Source organism: Rhineura floridana, chromosome 6, assembly GCF_030035675.1.
Source record: "Rhineura floridana isolate rRhiFlo1 chromosome 6, rRhiFlo1.hap2, whole genome shotgun sequence".
Lineage (NCBI taxonomy): Eukaryota > Metazoa > Chordata > Lepidosauria > Squamata > Rhineuridae > Rhineura > Rhineura floridana.
In genome coordinates, this window is record NC_084485.1 from 12,486,205 (window position 1) to 12,508,720 (window position 22,516).

General features: G+C 45.7%; 1 protein-coding gene across 4 annotated transcripts in view; it reads left to right on the forward strand.

The window, feature by feature from the left end:
• The first annotated feature begins 9,364 nt into the window (after nt 1–9,364).
• The window catches only part of NKAIN4 (sodium/potassium transporting ATPase interacting 4), a 153,539-nt gene continuing 140,387 nt past the window's right edge, over nt 9,365–22,516 (forward strand). For 2 of the 4 annotated variants that reach the window (XR_009763194.1, XM_061630253.1), the window contains exon 1: nt 9,370–9,641. Coding sequence is in view for 3 of the 4 variants with exons in the window: in XM_061630253.1 (XP_061486237.1) it covers nt 9,588–9,641 (54 nt within the window). In the remaining variant the exon portion in view is untranslated. Of the gene's footprint in view, nt 9,642–22,516 lie in introns of all 4 variants that reach the window. The other 2 variants (XM_061630257.1, XM_061630255.1) reach the window with 2 other exon arrangements.

Genomic DNA, 22,516 nt, shown 5'->3' on the forward strand with positions numbered 1-22,516 from the left:
TCTCAATGCCAGGCAAATGCAGAAAACTGCAAGATAAGAGGGTGGGGCCTTTTGAAATAGAGACTCAAATTAATCCGGTGGCGTACTGGCTGAAGTTACCCGATTCATTCAAGGTACACCCTGTGTTTCATCGATCTCTGCTCACCAAAGCAGCCCCCCCCCCCAGTGAGTTGCGGCCAGTGGAACCTCCAGGGGCTCCGATCAGGGTAAATGAGCAGACGGAGTACGAAGTTGAGGACATCTTGGACTCCCGAATAAGACGCAAGAAATTGCAGTATTTGATCCATTGGAAAGGGTATGGGTCTGCAGATAGGAGTTGGGAAAATGAAGTTGATGTGCACGCTCCAGAGTTAGTGAAACGGTTTCATGAGTTATTTCCCCACCGTCCCAAGCCAGTTAGGGGGGGGGCTCAGCCTGGAAGAGGGGATGATGTCGGGATGCGGAATTGGGGTCCCGTGGATTTAGAGTCAGAAGACGAGGGGGAGGGGAGCCCCCTGTCAGACTTGAGCGAAGGAGAAGGAGAGGAATGTCCAGAGATAGGGTTGCCCAGCAACGGAGATCCTGGGAGCGCCAGAGTCTCGGAGCCAACCTTGAAAGTTCACACGCCTCCCCCTCCGCCCGGACCTCCCCTTATGCCCATACCGGAGTCGGAATCTTCAGAAGGGGAGGGGCCGGCGCTTCCCCCCTCACCGCGTACTCGACAACGAGTGAAGAGACAAGAAAGGGGGAGGGGGAGACAGGTGGCCCCTGAGGGTGGATTGAGGCGGAGTGAAAGGCTTCGCGCCTGTTTGGGTCCTACTTAAGAGTTGGGCGGGAAAGTGCACTTCGCTCTGTCAACTATCTTTCCATGTCGCAGGATCTGTAAGTCAGCGGCGCTTTATGAGAAGGCGCAGCGTTTGTGTGGATGTCACTCTAATAAAAACTGAATTGCTTTCACCCACTGGTCTGGTTCCTCAGTCTCATCCTGGACCAGACACATTGTGATTAAAAAAAAACCTTTGCAACACTTTTGGTAACAAAAGATGAGACATCGCTTAAACAGAACAATACCAAATTTGCAGAAATACCCCTAGGCAAAAAAATATATTAGGAGTTATTGCAAATATGTATTTATTAGGAGAAATTCACATTAAAATGCTAAAGAATTTTCAAGAGGATTTTAAAAAAAGACTATGAAAGATTATGAATTGCTGCATAAATGTTGAGAACTGAATGTAAGATTGGAAAAATGAGAAACTGAGTGAACCAGCACTGGCAGATGCTTCTACCCCTAGGTGGAGACCTGCACAGTCTTAGAATACTCTTTTAACTTTTGCAGCAAATTGGTGGCCTTTGATTCTGCCCTTAAACAAAGACCTCTACAAATACTATATCACCCAGCTCTGTGACGTTATTTGGAAGTGTCTTTGATCTTTCCTTCCCTCCATATGGAACCAAGAAGAGATAGACCTTGAGTGACTTATGTTTTCCTCTTTTTGCTGGCCTGAAGTGATGGTCTTAATGATGTTTGTTACATAATTTTCCCTTCTCTGCATTATTTAGCTTTAGTCTGGGTTTTTGAGAGGTGAATTGTGACTGTCTTCATGTTTTTGCTGCAAAACAATAAAGTTAATAAAATAAAATGCAACAGACCAATAAAAAAGTTTAACACTCTGTAACTTTTAGATGGATATTGACTCCTAGTGCAAATACTTACTCAGGACCATGGGTAGAGACACACTCACTATCCTGCTGGTTCCAGTGTGTCTCCAGCTCTCTCTTCTACAGGTGAGTCTGTGGATGTGCTGAATCATTGCCTGACCGCGATAATGGACTGGATGAGAGCTAATAAACTGAGACTCAATCCAGACAAGACTGAGACACTGTTGGTGAGTGCCTCCCCTGCCCAGATGGTGGATGTTCACCCTGTTCTAGATGGGGTCACACTCCCCTTGAAGGAAAAGGTTCGTAGTCTGGGAGTTCTTTTCGATCCTTCCTTGTCTCTTGAGGCGCAAGTGGCCTCGGTGGCAAGGAATGCGTTCTACCACCTTCGGTTGGTAGCCCAGCTACGCCCCTATCTGGACAGGGATGACCTCGCCTCAGTTGTTCATGCTCTGGTAACTTCTAGGCTGGATTACTGTAATGCGCTCTACGTAGGGCTGCCCTTGAAGACAGTTCGGAAGCTTCAGCTAGTGCAAAACGCAGCAGCCAGACTGCTGACGCGGACCAGCCGGTCAGCACATATAACACCTGTTCTGGCCCGTTTGCACTGGCTACCTATTTGTTTCCGAGCCAGATTCAAGGTGCTGGTTTTGACCTATAAAGCCTTACACGGCGTAGGACCGCAATATCTTGTGGAACACCTCTCCCGCTATGAACCTACCCGGTCACTTCGCTCAGCATCTAAGGCCCTCCTCCGGGTACCAACCCATCGAGAAGCCCGGAGGACAGTTACTCGATCTAGGGCCTTTTCTGTAGTGGCCCCCGAACTGTGGAACAGCCTCCCCGAAGAAGTACGCCTGGCGCCTACGCTTCTATCTTTTCGGCACCAGGTTAAGACCTGGCTATGCTCCCAGGCATTTTAAGCGTTTATGTTATAATTTAAATTTTTTATTTTTTATTTTTTTCTTTAGTTGTTGCTTGTGTTTATTGTTTGTTGTCTGATTTTATTGTTGATATTTTGTATTTTAACCTTTTTGTACACCGCCCAGAGAGCCACTCGCTATGGGCGGTCTATAAATGAAACAAATAAATAAATAATAAATAAATAAATTCTGAAAATGGGGGCACACAACGCTAGTCAAACCCTGTCCCTTTTTACTGTAAAACCTGGTCGGATCAGCTCAAGTGCAATTTAAAAAAAAATTCAGCTTCACACAGATTTTGCAACTGATCAGCGGATCAACCTGTTGCCCCTCCAGGAGTGGCCAATGGAACGCTTTGCTGTGGGCGACTAGTGTGCTCACAACCTATAAGGATGTATACAAGTGCTGAATAGATTCCCCAAAGAGCTCCAACTGCGTTATATTGATTTTGGGGTCTGAGTTTGAAGTCAGGTCTTCAACACAGAGTCTCTGATTGAAATCTTGCCTCTGCTATGAATACAGAAGGTGGCCTTAATTTAAGCAACCAATTCTTGCTTAGTTTTAGGGCACTTCTATTTTGTGGGTAGGATTAAATGGCATACCAGCAAATCAGGATTATGCAATTACAGGGAATACAGGGAATTTGGCACACTTGAACAACAAACCTTTTAAAAAATGGACTTTAAAAATGGACTTTAAAATATTTTAGGAACGCCATGGAATAAGTGAGAAATCATTTGTAGGTCAGGACAAGTAACTTAAAACAGTTTTTTACATTATTGATCAACTCCCAATCATAATTTCTTTACTCTCCATCCTCAAATATTCCATCATTCATCTTCTTTCCTTCACCCTACTCTTAAACAACAAAACAAAAATAGAACAGCACCACTCTGTGATGCCTAAACCAAGTAGGAAAAAAACTATTTTACATAATCTTAAGAATTATTATCTTTATTGTTTGTTATCATCTCTGCTGCCAGCAAATTAGCCTTTTTGCAGTAAGGAAGATGACTGGAAAATGTGGAATAGCAATTGCTTGCCTCAGTGTTATATACTGACCCCACAAACTGAATGAATGCTCATTAAATAGCTAATGCCATGTATCCTCCCTGCAGACTTTGTGCAAACAAATCAGGACCCATGCACAACAGATAGGTCATCTGGAAGGAACCATAGCCCTGTCTGCAATATGGAGATGATGAGAATAATGATCTGCCTTGCAGGGTTGTTGTAAGGGTTACCGAAAATAAATTAATCCTAGTAGAATAGGAATGCAGCCAGACAGAACTGGGGAAACAGGAGAAGAAAGAAAAAAGAGAATGTAGGGGGTAGGGATGGGAGAGAGAATGGTAGGTCTTCCCATTAGATTCCAAGTAATGAACTCAGCAGCAGTTCTGTTTGTGGGCCATTTTATTCATGATTGCCTATATGCCACACGTGCAAGTCACTATCTGCCATTGTCATTAAATCAAGTGTTAAATATCACTCCTGTGCCAGGTGAAGACAATTGTATTCTCATGGGCTTCAAATGGGTATCATCATCATCATCCTGCAGCTTCCCTGCTTTTATTGCTGCTTCTCCTTCTGTTTTATTATTTTGTGATTTTTCAAATATTCAGTTGTTTAATTTAAAGTTAATTGATTCTTTTTTAATAATGTTCCTGTTAGCCTTTGGGGGAGCTTTTGCTGAAAGACAGCATAGATATAAATAAAAGAAAAAGAACAATGCATGGATGAATTGGCTCCTCCATTTCTTTGGCTCGCATCCATATTATGGGGCAAAATCTCTCATCAATACCACAATAGAGGGCGGAAAACATCTCCCTTTGCATGCTTTCATTTCTGCTTTCCATTCCTCCTTCAGATCGTGTTCCTTGTTCCTTTTGTTATTCTGATGTGCAAAGGCATCTGATGCTTTCCCTTCCCCCGCCTTTTATACTCTTCCAGTGGTTTGATATATTCCTAAATCACCTTTTTTCATGGCCCGCTAGGTGTACAGTCCCAACACATGTGCTTATTTTAGTCTGTTGTTTTAACAGTGAAATAAAAAGGCATCACCTCCCTTCTCATCTTTTATTGCTTATCTCAAAAAAAGATATTTATTCAGGAAATGCAAAAGGATTTACTGCAGAGATGCTGTGCTCAGATTCTTTGCAGTGCCACAAATCTCACCGAAGGAGAGACAGTTTCATCAGTCCTGAATATAACTGAATTTTACATTTTGGCCCTGGGAACTATTGTGTGACTCAAGCACTGGATTTCATTGGGTCAGGCAATGGAAGGCCTTGGTGTTGTAAACCAGGGATTCAGAAACTGGCTGCTTAGTTTCTGAACTGCCTAGCAGACTGCCAGGACAGAGAGCCACTAATACTTTAAGACCATGGGTCCATAGCCGGGGGGGGGAGGCTAATCATTTTAAGCCCCTGCCCTAATTTTTTTTACAAATAATTAAAAAAGCAAGTAAAATAATTAAATTTATTACAGAAAAAAATCCCCCCCCACTTTTTTTGGGTGCCCCTCCAGAACATTTAGATTGCTACAAGCCTGGTCACATGCAAGAGGTGGGTGGAGCTAGAAGGAAAAGTAGGTGGAGCCAGAGGCAAAAGTGGGCAGAGCCACAGATACTACTCCTACCTGTGCAAAATACGCCATGTACAAAAGCTTGCAAAATCACAGGTTCTACATTCACACATGTCTACCACCACCACCCTGGCTCAGGCAAGCAAGAAGCATTATCACAATTCTAAGGACGCATTAGCCAGGCAAGAACTTTTGAAGAGGGTATGGAACAGGGCTGATGACCAAACACTTCTTCCTGGAAACATAGGTAGCCTTATACTGAGTCAGACCAATGCTCCATCTGGCTCATGATGATGACAACAATATGTTCACTCTTTGGGATGAACTTCATCCTTTGGGGTGTCGTCCAGAACATGCACTTGTCTACCATCAATTGGTGATCTATGCTCAAGAAAATGAGTAAAGTTGTAGTGCTATAAACACTTACCTGGGGACATGAAACTTGAAGGCACGTGATTATTATTATTTTTATTATTATTAAATTTTATTTATAACCCGCCTTTCAGCCAAAGGCCCTCAAGGCGGCTTACAAAGAAAAATAAACACAGGTATAAAATACAATAAAAATACAATAAAAAGAATCTATAATTTACAAAAATTAAATTAAATAAAAAATAATGTTATCATAATATTGTTAATTAAAAGCAGGGAGAGCCCAGGGTTCCAATCTGAAGAAGTTATTAGTTAAATCAAAAGTACTGGGGAGCCCCAGGTTCAACTCCCTGCTCAGCTCCCTAGATGACCTTGGGACCATCATCTTCTCTCCAGCTAACCGACACTGCAGGGCTGCTTTCTTGTGGGACGCTTTGTGCTGCGGAGGCTGGAGGCTTGAATGCTTGCAGAGGCGCCTTCCTCTGCAGCTGGGCCTTACCGGGCCCGCTGCCCTCGGCCAAGTACTGCTGGTGGTTGTGGTGTTGGTTGTAATAGTAGCAGTGGTGGTGCGGCGGCGGCGGCGGCAGTGACGGCGAGTTTTGCTGCTGCTGCTGCGGGCCGGGCTGCTCCTCCATTGAAAAGCCATGGGGCCTCTGGATGGCGGCGGCGATCCGCAGTCCTCTTGCCTCCCCCTCAGAGTCGCCCTGTTCAGGGCCTGCTCCAGGAATGCCAGGGCCCATTGGGCATCAGCTTGCCCTGGGCCCCGGCGTGTGTGCGTGTGTGTGCGTGCCCCCCCACGCCCCCCTTACCCGTCCACTGTCTTCCACCACCACCCCTAATGTGATGCAACCACCTTGCTGAAGCTAAGCAGGTTTGGGTCAGGTCAGTGCCTGGATAGGTGCTGCTTGAGAACCCCCATGAAGTCCATCTCAAAATTCCGTGATGGAAGAAAGGTGGACCAAATATCGTAAATAAACTAAGTGGCTAAGGAAATACCAGAAAGGAAGGACATCGCGCAGCACATAGTTAAACTATGGGATTTGCTGCCACAACGTGTGGTCTACCAACCTAGACGGCTTTAAAAGGGGATTAAACATACCTGTGGGGATTAACACAATCAGTGGCTATATGCACTGGAGGCTGGGGCAACTCAGGCACTGCCCCACCAACCTCCGTCTGCCCTCAGCCAGCCCCCCACCTGCCTTCCTCCTTCCTTGCACCCAGACCAAGGGGTGGTTGTCAACCTGTCAGCTTCCTTCTTCTTCATCTCAGAGCCGTCCCTTGTACAACTCAGCAGGGAGGAGGACAAAACTAGAATGAGTTGTCTCTGCCTGTCATTGGCTGTGGCTCCACCTACTGTGGGTCTCTTTGCCTTCTGCCCCACCAGTCTCAATGGCCACCAGCCGCCACTGGACACATGATATGCTCCCTCCAGGATCAAAGGCAACATGCCTTTGAGTACCTGTCGCTGTGGAAAAACAGTGGGAGAGGGCGGTTGCTGTCATGCCCTCCGTGTGGGTTTTCCAGATCTATCACTGCTGGAAATAGGATGCTGGACTAGATGGGCCTTCGGTATGATCCAGCAGAGCTCTTATGTTTTTATGCCTTTGTGCCCAGTTTGTGGGATTCCAGGAGGCATCAAGCTATCCGTTGCTGCAAGCAGGATTGTGGGCAGGGCTCTGCTTATGTTGCACAAAAATGTAAAACTCTCTTCCCTCTGAAGTCTCCCTTAAGGCCATGACCGCAGTTCAGCAGCCCTGTCAAACTTTTTCCATTTAGAGACCACATCACACATCCTGTTTTTCCTACATAGAAAGAACTTCTGCGTAGGGAGAGAGAGAAAAAAAGCCTAAATCTGGTATTGCAGAAGTGGCAAATTATGCACTTGTATTCATGCTGATACATCATATCCGTATGCTGTGCACACTTGTTGCATATGGCCAGGGCTGCTTCACCCGCACATAAACATGCAGCAAAGTAGGGGTGTGTGCACTTATCACACACAGCAATTTGCACTTCTCTTGAGCACTTGTCCCTGCACATCTTTTTCCTGCATGGAAATGGGTGGCTTTGAAAAGCCTTTCTTTATCCTATTAACTGGTTGCCCACAGGACACTGGGACCATTATCGTGGGCCATGGGCTTTGTGCAGGAGCAGCTCTGCAACTTGGTCCTACGCATGTGTGGTCAGAGCATGAGCTGTAATCAATTCAGCCGCCTTTACTTACTCTAAGGTAGGTGCGACTACAAAGACTACAGCTTTAAAGATGTGAAGCGGTCATATATTGAGCCAGACTTCAGGCTGCAAACACACCATACATTTAAAGCATGTGGCTTCCCTCAAAGAATCCTGGGAACTGTTGTTTGTTAAGGGTGCTGGGAATTGTAACTCTTTGAGGGGTAAACTACAGTTCCCAGGATTCTTTGGGGGAAGCCATGTGCTTTAAATGTATGGTGTGTTCACAGCCTTAGTCTGCCTAGCCCAGTGCTGTCTGCTCTGAATGGCAGTGGCTCTCAGGTGGGGCTCTTTTCCAGAGATTGCCAGCTGAGAGCCTTGTAGCCAGAAATTGAGCCAGACACATGCATACAAAATATGTGTTGGGGTAGCCAACATGGTGCCCTTCAGATGTTGGGCTACAACCCCCATCATCCCTGCCCATTGGCCATACTGGCTAGGACTGAAGGGAGCTGGGGTTGAACACCATCTCAAGGGCACCGTGTTGGCTACCCCTGGGTACTCTAGCCCAAGGACATCGATTTTCTCCAAACAACCACTTGGTGGTGTTCTTGTTCAGTTGTGTGGGCATTGTACATCGAAATGTTGCATAGGGTCACTTTTGTCAGCTTTACCATCAGCCGTTCCACTGTGACATGTGCCTTGCAGCACAGTGCAATCCTGTGAATATTTGCTCAAAAGTAAGTCCTGCTACGGTACATTTATTTATTTATTTATATCTTGCCTTTCCTCCAAGGGGCTCACGATGGCATACAAACAGAGATCTCCCCCTCTCCATTTTATCCTTACAACAACCCCGTGAGGTAGGTTAGGCTGAGAGGCAGAGATTGGCCCAAGGTGAGGACTTGAAACCTTGTCTCCCGGGTCATAGTCCAACACTCTAACCACTACACTGCACGGGCTCTATGGAACTTACTCCCCATTCCCATAGGGGGAAGGACCACAGCTCAGTAGTCAAGCATCTCCTTTGCATGCCGAAGGTCCCAGGTTCAACCCCTGGCATCTCCAGGTAGGGCTGGGGATGTCCCCTGCCTGAAACCCTGAGGAGCCTCTGCCAGTCAGAGTAGGCTATACTGAGTTAGAAGTCTGACTGAGTATGCCGCCCCCAAGTGTGTGTTTGCAGCATTGCAGCCTTATTCAGTTTTCTTGAGCATAGGTCACCAGTTGACGGTAGACAAGAAGATGTTCTGGACGTCACTCAAAAGGGTGAAGTAGGTTGCTGAATATCAAATTGTTGTTGTTGTTGATTACCAGCCCTTCGCCAGCAGGTCCCAGGGTGGGTTGCAACCGTTTAAAATGCAATATTAAAAACAATGAAAAGAAATGGCGACCGCACCACACTAATTGTGCAGCCGATGACAACAGAATGGCAAACATCATTTAACAAGCAACGCAACAGACAATGGCCGCTCTGGAGAGCCTCCCAAGTACAGTACCTTTGCAACAATTCCTCAGGAAAGTGGCCCGCTGCCTGGCATTGCCCTTTTAAGAACTCATTCTCCCACCCACCCCCATCCTCAAGTCCCATCTCCCACCCACTCATCCATGCGCCCAAGGTAGAGGTTTCCTAGAGGGGGCTCTTTCACAAAGCGCCAGGAGCACCTCCCGGGCTGCTGGGAGCAGCTGTTGGCTGCGCTCAAGCCCGGCTGCTTCCCAGAAAGAGAAAGAAAGGAAGGAGTCGGGAAGAGCTTTGCCGGCCAGCCTCTCTCTCTCTCTCGCAGCCCGCGAGCTCTCAGCAAGGCGACGCTGAACTTTCGGAGATGGTAGAAGAGAGATCGCGGTGAGTCTCTGTTGGGTGAGGCGCCGGCGGGGTGCCCACGAGGCTCGGGAAGGATGGCATGCTGCACCGGGCGCTGCACGCTGATCTTCCTCTGCACTTTACAGCTGGTAAGTGGGAGCTCCTTCTGGGGGAATCCCTTCCTTTGGGACCGCATGGTTGGCAAGGTGATGGAGAGGACGTTCCCACGCCCCGGGGAAAGCTCGTGGGTAGCCCCGCTGCCTCTCTTTTCTCGGTGGTAGCCGGGCTCCTTCGTAAAGTACAGGGCATCAGAGATGACTTAGGGCGAGTCCCATTCCCCTAGGAACCCAGGAAGCTGCCTTAAATCGTCATCTAGCTTAGTATTGTCTACACTGACTGGCAGCGGCTCTCCAGGGTTTCAAATTGGGAGTTTCACCCAGCCCTGCCTGGAGGTGCCACTGGGGACTGAGCTGGGGACCTGCAAAACAGATACTCTGCCACTGAGCTGTGGTCCTTCCCATATGGTTTCTTGGGTCAATTCATTGAATTGCTAGCCTGCCCCACTTCTGAGCCATTGGCTTGAATGCTGCCTTAAAAATATAAACAACAATAATGGGATAATTCCTAATATTCATGATTCCCTTCTCTCTTCTCTAAGCCTGCTTCGTGCATCTATATCATGTAAACCATACGTTTCATGGATCCTGTACAGTACCTTGCACATTGTAAACATACAAATGGCATACAGTTGTAGCAACCCAGTTAAATATACATTGAAAGTATGTTATTTCCCCCAAACAGTCCTGTGAACTGTCTTTTTTTTTTAAGTGTGCTGAAAATTGTAGCTCTCTGATGGGGAAAATACAGCTCCCAGAATTCTTTGGGGGAACTAATATGCTTCCAATGTGCTTTAAATATATGGTGAGTACACAGCCTAAATTATTATTATTACTATTATTAGTCTTGCTACTATTGTGCCTTGCACCCACCCCATGAACTCAACAGTGCAACTTCTGCCCACTTAAAAAGGCAGCCTCAAATTAATCTGGAATAACAGCCACCTACTGGCTGAAGTACTCTCAGTTTGTAGCCACAGCTTAGAAAGCTGGTTCTTCACACAGGAGGCGGCATCGGCATTGTTTCCATAGCTTCAAGTGGATTAGTTCCCAGTTTGCCCCCTGTTAAGCCGCCTTTTTATATCTCCCCCCAATCATGGTCATTGAAAAGTAGGAAAGTAAAAGCAGAGCTCCCTCTCTCTCCAACCCCTGTTAAAGTCGTTTTGTACAGCTGGAACAGAGGAGACTCTAATGCTGGTTAGGGATGATCCAACTATGGAACCAAGTGTCATTGCTGTTCCAGATTAATTATGCCATAGATCATGTGTCTAGGGCAATAAATAAATAAATAAATCCACCCTTCTAACAAGACTTTTAACTACTGGATTGTATGTACAATATTTAAAGTGTTCTAAAAAGGCTACCTGAAAATGAAATGGCCTGCCTTCAAGTCAATCCCGACTTATGGCAACCCATTAAATAGGGTTTTCATGGTAAGCGGTATTCAGAGGTGGTTTACCATTGCCTTCCTCTGAGGCTGAGAGGCAGCGATTGGCCCAAGGTCACCCAGTGAGCTTCGTGGCTGTGTGGGGATTGGAACCCTGGTCTCCCAGGTTGTAGTCCAACACTCTAACCACTACATCACACTGGCTCTCTAATCCCTGGTAAATCATTTCAGTATATATACCACTGAAAGTCACCCCCCTGTAACCTTTTGCATTGCATTTTCCCCCTTTCTGTCTAGCTCTCTGAGAGGGTGGTGATTGTATTGTATTAATGAGACATTTAAAATAGTCTAGATAACAACAAAACAATAAGATTGGTGTGTGTGTGTGTGTGTGTGAGAGAGAGAGAGAGAGAGAGAGAGAGATCAAGCCAGGTGGAGTCCACTATTGACATGTGCTTAAGGTGGTCCTTCTTGACTCACAGAATGGCCCTACGGGGTTAGTGGCTTTCAGACAGAGTTCAGCTTCCTATTTTTTTGTTAAAATGACACATCTTTCAGCCCACCCTTGTGTTGCTCCATATTTTGGACTATCACATGCAAAACTCCAAATTTGGTTCTTTTTGTGTCTTAAAGAGAACCTCTGATGCTTGCTAGATAAAGCAAGTACATTTAGCGCAGGCCAATTAATACTGAGCCCCAAAGGAAAGGGAGAACAAGCATTCAAGAACTCCCAAAGAAAAGACACCTGGCTGCCAAATTCCTTCAAAAAAACATTTTTTTTAAAAAAACTGAAAAGCGCAATCTTTGAACTGACTGCCTTTTTCATCCACCTTATTTTAGTAATTTGTTGTTATTGTTACAGCTTTTTTCTTCTTCCAAGTTTTAAAAACAGTGTTTGTTTTTTAATGAAGAGAAACAGATGGAATCCCATTTCCCTATTTATTTGGAAACAGGAGTAGTTGCTCTGCTTGATTTGAAACTGGAATTGACCTGCCAGCCCTGTCCCCATTCCCTGCCCATATAGCCATGGGGAATTGAGCTGCTGAAGTTCCACGGATAGTCGCTGGAACAGTCATGATGAGAAAAACTGCCAACGGTCATAATTTATACTAAGTAATATATAAGGCTCTATTGAGTGTTAATGCTTTCCCCGTTAGGCTGCACAGCATGCACTTGGCCAGTGAGCTGGGATGTCTGCCAGTCTGAAACAAACAGCTTAAAACATTCTCAGCATTAGGGATTGCAAAGTACAGTTGATGGGGTTTTCTTGGGGGGAGGGAGGGACAAATTCTTGTCTGAACTGCTACACGGATGGCAGCTCTCAATTGAAATAATGCTCCCCTCCCCCCTTTAGGCATTCCACATACTTGTTGGCGCTGGTCAGTGATAAACAAAGGTTTGGCTGTTTTATGATTGTCTGTACCTTGAGCTTGTAGCTGGAGGTTCCCCTACATGTCAATTTCTAATGGGTGCCAGGGTCTTTCTCGCCTTAAAAGGGCAATGGTTTAGGCTTTCCTTGTTTCCTGGTGAAGTTGGAACATCTCTTCTGAATGGCTTCATTTTGAGATTGGACTGTTTAGACCTTGCTTAGGAAAGGAGTGGTGTTAAATGAACAGGTTGTAAGTGAATGTCAGGAAATGTTTCAGCTAAAATAAGGTGTTGTAGGGGGTTAAAAGTGAAATGGGTACTGAATTTATCCAGTGGGGCTGATATCTGTTGTTCTTCATCAGTAAGCTCAGACTCCTTGTTCTTTTAAAAACTTTTAAATATTGATATGCATTTGGGAGGAGGAAGAAACTGGAAGATGTGTATGTTTGTGTGTGTTCAATGTAATTATAATATCTCCAGAGAGAGAGACAGAGAGAGAGAGACAGAGAGACTTGTATTTCATGCATACAAATCATGAGGTAATGCTCCATTCACAAATGAGACCTCTACAATTTTTTTAAAAGTGTATGTTTATCTTGGAAGGTGTTGTTTAAATGTTATAATTGTCAATTGTCCTTAATATGCCATATTGCATCCTTTGGCTCTTCTTTAATTTCTTCCCAATTCCCCAGTAATTATTGTCGCTGGTCTTCACTTTTGACAAGCGTGGGAGTTCTCTGGTATCCAAGATACTGAGACAAAGAACCCCAGGCATTTTTTTAAGTGTGTGTGTGTGTGTGAGAGAGAGAGAGAGACCCTCCTATTTGAAGAATCAGTTTGCTCATTTTCTCAAGCCAATTTTGGATGCCATCACCTTAGAGACTTCCCACGGCATTTGCCTTGGTGATGCCAGAGAGGTCAAAAATGTGAAGTTTTGGGATTTGTAAAGCACGCTATCTAGCTTCCCTGCCCACTCCCCCACCCTGCCTCCTCTCTGAAGAGTGAGATCACAAGTGATTGGCGAAACTCCCAGTAAGTTACTGGGTAAAGCAGTGAGATTTGCCTGGTCTGTTTCCAATCCCTCTGGTCACTGTATGTGACATCATGCATCTGGCTAATGGCAGAACCTAATGGGCGTCATCCAGCAGTGCATGATGTTGCGCCCAATGAAATATATGAAAAGGGAGCAAGAAGATGTCCAAGCCCATCTGCAAATTATAATGTGATGAGCCTTTTTTTGTTCTTCTCCGTCTCTTTTTCACTGGCTGCTTTAAACTCTGAGAATGACAATGTAAAATCACTCGAGACAGGGGAGAGATTTTTTACTAGTGGGTGCTGATGAGCAGTATTGTCTGATGGTTAAGGCATGCTCCTTGGCATGCAAAGAGCTGATTTCTTTCTCCCCATCCTGGACTTCTTCCTGGTAGGAGACTCTGGGAGTCTCTCTCTGCCCCTCTCGCTCTGACAGGCCTCCTTTGAAAAAAAAGGTTTTATTAGCATTAGAGGAGCTCGTACAGTGTAGGAAAGGATGAGGAACATGTGGTCCTCCAGATGTCGCTGGATTACAACTCCCATCCATGGGCATTCACGGGAAATTTCCCGCCGGGGGTGGGACTAAACTGCACCGGAGGATCATCTGTTAGGAAGAATGGGGCACTCCCCTCCCCCGCCTTAGTCTGCCCTCAGCCAGCCACCCCTGCCTGCAATTACTTACTTGCAGCACTGCCTATCAGCTTTCTCCTCCATAGTCTCGGTGTTGCCTTTGTAGAACTCAGCAGGAGGGCAGAGGTAAAACTAGATGAGTTGGCTCTGCCTGTCATTGGCTCTGACTTTGCCTGTCATTGGCTTTGGCTCCACCTTCTGTTGGCCTCCCTGACTTCCACCCTACCAATCCAAGCAAGCGCCTCCCATCACGGGTAAGTACTCCAAATCAATGAACAACAAGCACAAAACTAGCATCAAAGCACAGTCTACAATCCCCTTGACAAACTTGCATTCCGGTTCTGCCTCTCTGTTGGTTGTCAATGAATGGGTGCCGTGAGTCTTCCAACAGAGGTGTTCCCTGTTTGCATATTCACAGGATGAAGGCTAGGCAGGGTCCTGCTTACCTTGACCATGTGAGTGCCACAGCCACATTATAAGCCTGAAGCCAAAGCTTCTCCTATCATCCCCGGTCATAAGTCCAATGGCAGATCCCATCAGGTTCAGACACTGCTCAAAGGGGTGGAGCATGAGAGCTAAGAGGTGGTGTCGCTGGTCAAGGGTGCAGCCTGGTGGAATTGGATGGAAAACAGTGAAGGCAGGGAGCTGCACCTGGTAGATCAGAGCAAGCAGACTCTGGCTACCTGGTGGCTCAGGGTGGAGAGCTTAATAAACATGGAGTGGTGCTATTAGCAAAAGTTCCCAAGCTAAGCCGAAAATAACCTGCCCACTTGGTTACATCCTCATAGCCTGAGATTTCTGGCTGGCTTGAGAGCATTTTGCTGTTAGCTTCACTCCCATGTTAATTATGTTCCCACCTCGCTTACCATGTGCCATTTTCTTTCCCCCACATTTCAACCAACCCCACCATGCTCCACCCCGTGACCCACAAGACACTACCCCTTAGGAACATAGGGAGTTGCCTTATACTGAGCCAGCCTATTGATCCATCTAGCTCTGTATTGTCTACACTGACTGGCATCAGCTCTCCAGGGTTTCAGGCAGGGGGTCTCTCCCAGCCCAGCCTGGAGAGGCCAGGGGTTAAACCTGGCATCTTCTGCTTCTGCAAAGCAGATGCTGTACCATTCCCTTGAGTCTCCACCACACTGGGGTCCCAGGCTCTGATGCTCCTGCTCATTTGGCATAGTACAACTGAATAATGCCGGGGGAGATTACAAGGCTGATACAATGTGCTTTAGCTTCAGGTTTTATCAGGTACTTGTCATGAGCTCCATCCATCCCAATCCTGCTGCATCATGGTATGTGCCACATTGAAGGAGGATGCATAATTTTCAACCCCAGCAGAATCCTTGTTGAGAAAAATCTGAGGACCCTCAACTGAACACTGTTCCTCTGTTCTGTTGTGCTGATTAAAAGGTTCACTGACACATTCCCTTTGGTTCAATGTCTTTCTAAGGGTGCCACAGAACACATTTCAGTCTAGCAACTCCCAGCTTCTAACTCAAGCTCCCTAAGAAACCAGAGGATTGGTATCTATCCACAAGCTTTTTTCATAGCATGAAAAATGGAAATGGACTGCCTTCAAGTCGATCCCGACTTATGGCAACCCTATGAATAGGGTTTTCAGGGTAAGCGGTATTCAGAAGGGGTTTACCATTGCCTCCCTCTGAGGCTAGTCCTCCCCAGCTGGCTAGGGCCTGTTCAGCTTGCCACAGCTGCACAAGCCAGCCCCTTCCTTGTCCGCAGCTGCCAGCTGGGCTCCTTGGGACTATGCAGCTTGCCCACAGCTGCACAGGTGGCAGGGCACGTAACCCCTCAGCCACTCACTGTGGAGGTGATCTTTAGCTGGCCCTTGATGCCCAAGAGACACGAGCAGGAATTTGAACTCACAGACTCTGGACTCCCAGCCAGGCTCTCCTCCCCACTGTACTATACCAACTGTATTCATAGCATGCCTGGACATAATTTTTGCAGATGATGTAAGAGGCCCAGGCAGGCTACAGTCCAATCTATATGCTCTGATTAGCATAGAGAATGGAATATTGGTATGCAGCTGTTCCTTTGAAACAAACCAGCAAGACACACCCAGGGAGTATTTCGATATTGCCTCAACTCCTTATTTCTCTCTCTCTTCATGAGTTCTGGAAATAATAACTTTCTTCTTTGCCAATAGCTTTCTCTAACCCAGTGATACGCTATAGGGAAAATTATAACTCTGTCTTGGGATATAGGTCATGGGAAAGCCTACAGATCACAAAGAGAAGTCTGCTCGTTGTGGCTCTTGGCTTGAAAGGCTGAATGATAAACATATGGAATGAGTCCCACTAATAGTACAGGTGTGGAAGGGCGTTGACCCCAGGGATATCAGAAGTCAGCCATTTCCGTTCTGACTTGTATTTGTCACAGTCAGCGCTGTTTCTGTATGCTGCAGTTCTGTTTCTACCAAATACTCTGTCATTTGTCTCACAGCCCGCTGTTTAACATAAGATACGAAACTTGCATAACTTATGTAACTATATATATAACTTCTTACATTGGTTTCAAGGAAACATCAAAACAATGTTTAAAAAAAGGAGTCATTACATATCATTTGCAGACTTAAAAACAACAATAATTATGTGAACAAGTTCCAGTTGTATTTGTTTGACTGATTTCCATTCCTGACCACAGATGAATGCGTAACCTGCAGCAATTTCCACCTCCACAGCTGCTCTGACTGGTAGCAGACATCCAGGCTCTTCGGTTGAGACCTTCTCATCAGTTGTTGTCTGATCCTTTTCACTAGAAATGTTGGGATATCAACGTAGGAGCTTCTGCATGCAAAGCATGTGTTCTGCCGTGCAGCTATGCTCCATTTGAAATTTGATGGCCCTTTTCTCTTTGATAGCTTTTTTCCCCTCAAAGAGCGCTTATCAATGGTTCCTTCTCAAAATGGGGGGAGGCAATGAGTGGGGCACCACAGGGCTCAGTCCTGGGCCCAGTGCTCTTCAACATTTTTATTAATGACTTGGATGAGGAGATGCAGGGAATGCTTATCAAATTTGCAGATGATACAGAATTGGGGGGGATAGCTAATACCTTGGAAGACAAACAAAATTCAAAGGGATATTGATAGGCTGGAGCTTTGGGCTGAAAACAATAGAATGGAATTTAACAGGGATAAGTGCAAAGTTCTATACCTAGGAAAAAGAAAGTAAAAGCACAGTTATAAGATGGGAGATACTTGGCTCAACAATACTACATGCAAGAAGGATCTTAGGATTGTTGTTGATCACAAACTGAACATGAGCCAACAGTACAATGTGGCTGCAAAAAAGGCAAATTTTATTTTAGGCTGCATTAACAGAAGTATAATTTCCAAATTGCTTGAAGTACTAGTTGGAGGGGAACTGGTTAGGCCTCATATTGAGAACTACATTCAGTTCTAGATACCCCACTTGAAGAAGGATGCAGACAAATTGGAGCACATTCAGAGGAGGGCAACAAGGGTGATCAGGGGCCTGGAAACAAAGCCCTATGAGGAAAGACTGAAAGAACTGGGCATGTGCAGCCTTGAGAAGACAAGACTGAGGGGAGATATGATTGCACTCTTCAAGACCTTGAAAGACTGTCACACAGAGGAGGGCCGGGATCTCTTCTCGATCATCCCAGAGTACAGGACACAGAATAATGGGCTCAAGTTCCAGGAAGCCATATTTCAAATGAACACTAGACATAAACTTCCTAACTGTTAGAGCAGTATGACAATGGATCCAATGACCTAGGGAGGTGTTGGACTCTCCAATATTGGAGGCCTTCAAGAGGCAGCTGGACAGCCACCTGTCATGTATGTGGGATTCCTGAACTGATCAGTGGGTTGGACTCAATAATAATAATAATAATACAATTTTATTTCTAGGCCGCCTATCTGGCCGAATTAACAGCCACTCTAGGCGGCGTACATAGACTAAAATATAACATAGAGTAAAATATAACATATAATACAAAACAAAACCCCAGTAGTCTATAGACATCCTGAGCAGCAGGTACGCACGCACGCACGCACGCGCGGTCTCTGGCCCCTTCAGCAGTTGCTGCTTTTGTAGCTGGAGAGAGACAGGGCCCCGCCCTTCCAGGCCAGGTGGAAATCAGCCAGAAATGCAGGGAGCAGGTCTTGCAGAAACTCACACAGGTAGATGGTCTCTGGCCCCTTCAGCAGTTGCTGCTTTTGTAGCTGGAGAGAGACAGGGCCCCGCCCTTCCAGGCCAGGTGGAAATCAGCCAGAAATGCAGGGAGCAGGTCTTGCAGAAACTCACACAGGTAGATGGTCTCTGGCCCCTTCAGCAGTTGCTGCTTTTGTAGCTGGAGAGAGACAGGGCCCCACCCTTCCAGGCCAGGTGGAAATCAGCCAGAAATGCAGGGAGCAGGTCTTGCAGAAACTCACACAGGTAGATGGTCTCTCAATGGCCTTATAGGGCCCTTCCAACTCTACTGTTCTATGATTCTCTATTCTTCTGCAGGAGCAACAACCTTGTGCTCATCTTGTGGTGCTATTTAAGGCCAGGCTGGAAGATCCTGGGTACATACACACCAACCCATTCGTAGCACAAAAATGAACTGTTTCTCAGTTTGGAAGTGTTCATCCTCATCCTCAACATGCTGCTTTCAGTCTAGAAGAATTCTATATTCTGCTGGCCACAAGGGTGGTTGATACACATATGAAAACCTTCCTCTTGATTAGGTTATCCATGCCTTTCCTCCCTGCACATGCCCCAGGTGAATAAAGAAAGGATGATTGTGCTCTTGGTATACACCCACCCACAATGTCATTGGGCACATGAGGACACACACATACACACACACACACACACACACACACACAGAGAGAGAGAGAGAGAGAGAGAGAGAGAGAGAGAGAGCGCTTGGAAAAGTTACTTTTTTGAACTACAACTCCCATCAGCCCAATCCAGTGGCCATGCTGGCTGGAGCTGATGGGAGTTGTAGTTTAAAGAAGTAACTTTTCCAAGCTCTGCACACACACAACGCACGCATGCACGTGCGCACACACACACACACACACACACACACGATGGCCAGGACTGCCTACATTTTTTTCTCTTTTCAAATGGGCATGCTGCAGGGTAATGCAGGATCAATCTGCAATTAGCTTTCATTTTCAGAATGAAACTAAGTTTCTCAAGAAGCACTTTCCAGGGGCAAAAAATATGCAATAGTAGGGGGGGGGGAAGCACTTTTGCTCCATTAATTCTGGAATAAAGTGTAGTGTATGTGCAGCCCCTGAAACTAGAGCTGGAATAAGTGTTCTCCAACCCAGGGTCCCTTCTATTGGTTGCTGGCGACAGAGGATTAGCACTCTTGTGGTGTAGACTGTAGCCCTGAGCGTAGACTGTAGAAGAGGGATGCAGAATCTTTTTGCTGCATTCCCTGATGGGGAAATGCCAGCAATGAGTGATAGGGCCAGGGATAAAAACGGGTGGGAGCAATGGATGGACCATCACTCAGTGGTAGAGCTTTAAGGTGTGGCCTTTAAGGAAAGAACCATTACTCAGAGGTAGAGTGCCTGCTTTATATGCAGAAGGTCCTAGGATCAATCCCTGGCATCTCCAAGTAGGGCTGGGAATGGTCCCCTGTCTGAAACCCCAGACGGCTACTGCCTGCCGGGGGAGACAATATTGAGCTTAGGGGCTTTTTACCGCTTTGAGTTTTGTTTTGGGTTTTTTTACAATCAAGCGGTATATAAATTTTGTTAAATAAAGAAATAAAAACAGACGGACCAGTGGCCTGCTTCTGAATAAGACAACTTCCTATCTCCTTTGGGGAACGGCCATAGCTCAGGGGAAGTGCATCTTCTTTGCATGCAGAAGGTCCCCCAGGTTCAATTCCTGGCATCTCAGATAGGGCTAGGAGAGGCTCCTGTTGGAAATCTCGGAGAGCCTCTGCCAGTCAGTGTAGACAATACTGAGCTAGATAGACCAACAGTCTGACTCGGCATAAAGCAGCTTCCTGTTTTCCTATGTAAATGTTGGCATGGGTGTGCTTTACAACCGGTATTCCTGCTCCTCCACCAGCATTCCAAGATGGTACAGTCCTACGAGAGGGCTGTACCATGTCAGAAACAGTGTATTTAAAAAACCAAACAAACTCTTAGTTCAAAACTGCCAAGGCTGTATCTCCTTACTGTTCAGCTCTTAACTCAACATCATATTTTCATCTGACCCAAGGCCTAGGTGCATTTGCTTCTTAATTGAGGCCTGCTAATGGTGCCCTTTGTAAAAAAAAAAGGGGGGGGAGGGACAAGCCCTCCGGATGGTGCATAATCCAGACTTAAATAGATGGAGCTTTCCAACTGCATTGATTGCATGACCCCTTCCCGCAGATTGTCCCATCTGCCACCTTCACCCCAGGCTCTCTGCCGTCCATCTGCTTGGTGACCAGGTGCCTAGGAACCCAACAACACCGGGTGGGACAAAAGCCTCGTGGCAAATCCCTTGCTACTAATTATCAACACACACACACACATGGACTGTTTTTTGCAAATTTGGCTACAGTAAAAAAAAAATCATAGGTAGATTTAATTACACATATACAAATTTAATTGGCGGATGAACAGGCATATTATCCTTGGCAGCTAAACTGGTCTTTTTGTAATGATCAACGACAAAAGTGATCTCCTGAGACTTCTGGGAACAGTGGCTGAGTACACACCATACATTTAAAGCATACGACTTCCCCAAAATAATCCCGGGGACTATATTTTTATGGAGGAGCATTTAAATCCTCTCCATATAGACAACTAGATAGCTGATCTACTTGTCTCCTTGTTATGCCAGATGTTTACCCCTCAGAGAGCTACAATTCCCAAAACACTTATTTATTTATTGCATTTATATAACACCTTTTCCTCCAATGAGCTCAAGGTGGTGTACGTGTTTCTCCCCTCCCAATTTTATCCTCACAACAAACCTGTAAGGTAGGTTAGGCTGAGACAGTGACTGCCCAAGGTCACCCAGTGAGCTTCATGGCTAAGTGGGGATTCAAACCCTGGTCTCCTAGGCAGGGGTATAGTCATCCAGGGTCTCAGGGAGGGTGTCTTAGACCCCTTACTTTTTTAGGAGCAGGGTCCCAATGTCTCCAGCATCCTATGAGCCAATCAGCATGAAAGGGGAGTGTGTAAACCACTGAGAATAGTCTTCTAACATGCTTCTTTGTCCTTTCCTGCTGATTGGTGCCAATCAGAGTGAAAGGAAGTGAGTCAGCCACTGAGAAGACTCTTTTTAGTAGCTAACATCTTCCTCATTCATGCTTATTGGCTGCTAGGGATGTTGGTTGCTGTGGGAGAAGGCATTAAAAAGGATCTCATTCTCAAACCAGCAACAAAAAAGGAGGGCGGGGGTGGTGTTGTCACTAACATGAAGGGACCCTGCACTTCTGAATTTGCCACTACACTACTGCTCCTAGATCATAGTCCAACACTCTAATAATTGCATCACCCTGGCTGTCTTAACAAACAGACAGGACTCTTAACAAACAACATTTCCCATGGGCAAAGCCATATGCTTTAAAAGTGCTTTAAATGCATGGTGTGTATGCAGCCCGTGTGCAACTCTGAATAAGCAAATACACCTGCTAAGTCAGACTGAGGGTGTTTAACCTCCTGCACCCACAGGTTCCAGGTAAGGGGTTGCTTCTTCCAACACACACACACACACACACACACACACACCCCTGGAGAAGAATATGACGAGGGTGTCATACTTTACTGAGGATAGTCCTCTGTTTGAAGGGATGTCCAGTTCAAGTCCAGTTTAAAGATAAGCAACCTTAAAAAGGGCAAAAAGGAGCTGTGAAATTGCTCAGCCACTGTTAGGGATAGGGGAGAATATCTTCTAAATCAGACTTGGTACTGGAGTCCAACTGAATTCGACAGTCCGCTATTTTTTTGGACTGGCACTGATTTCTTGTGGTGGGTTGCGGCTGTAATTGGCACAGATTTTTTTCTGAATTTCCCCCCAAATTTTATGTAATTATCTTTGTAATTTCATCTAAGTTGATGCATTCGTAACAATGTGTAGGTGTGATAAATAGGAAAAAATAAATCAGGGGAACACCATGATCATTTACACAGGCATTTACTTTAAAAATTACACATTTTTTTTTGCAACCAAAAACAAACAAACCGCGGACCGAATTGGCAAGCGCCAAAGCCAGCAGGAACAAAAAAAGGGGGGTCAGGATAGAACGATGGACTATTGGAATACAAGCAGATCGGAACTAGGCAGCAAATCCCATCCCTAGCCCTGTTAGCAGCATCTGAGCAGCAGATTAAACAGGCACCCAGATCACTTCCACTATGCCAAGATGTGTTTCTGTTTAAATTATCGTAATTATTTCTAAATTTGCATCTATACAAAAATTAGCATATGTAAATTTTAGGGACACCTTTGTCATCTCTTGGCAGCACACAAAAAGCTGGCCTAAAGATGATATTTCT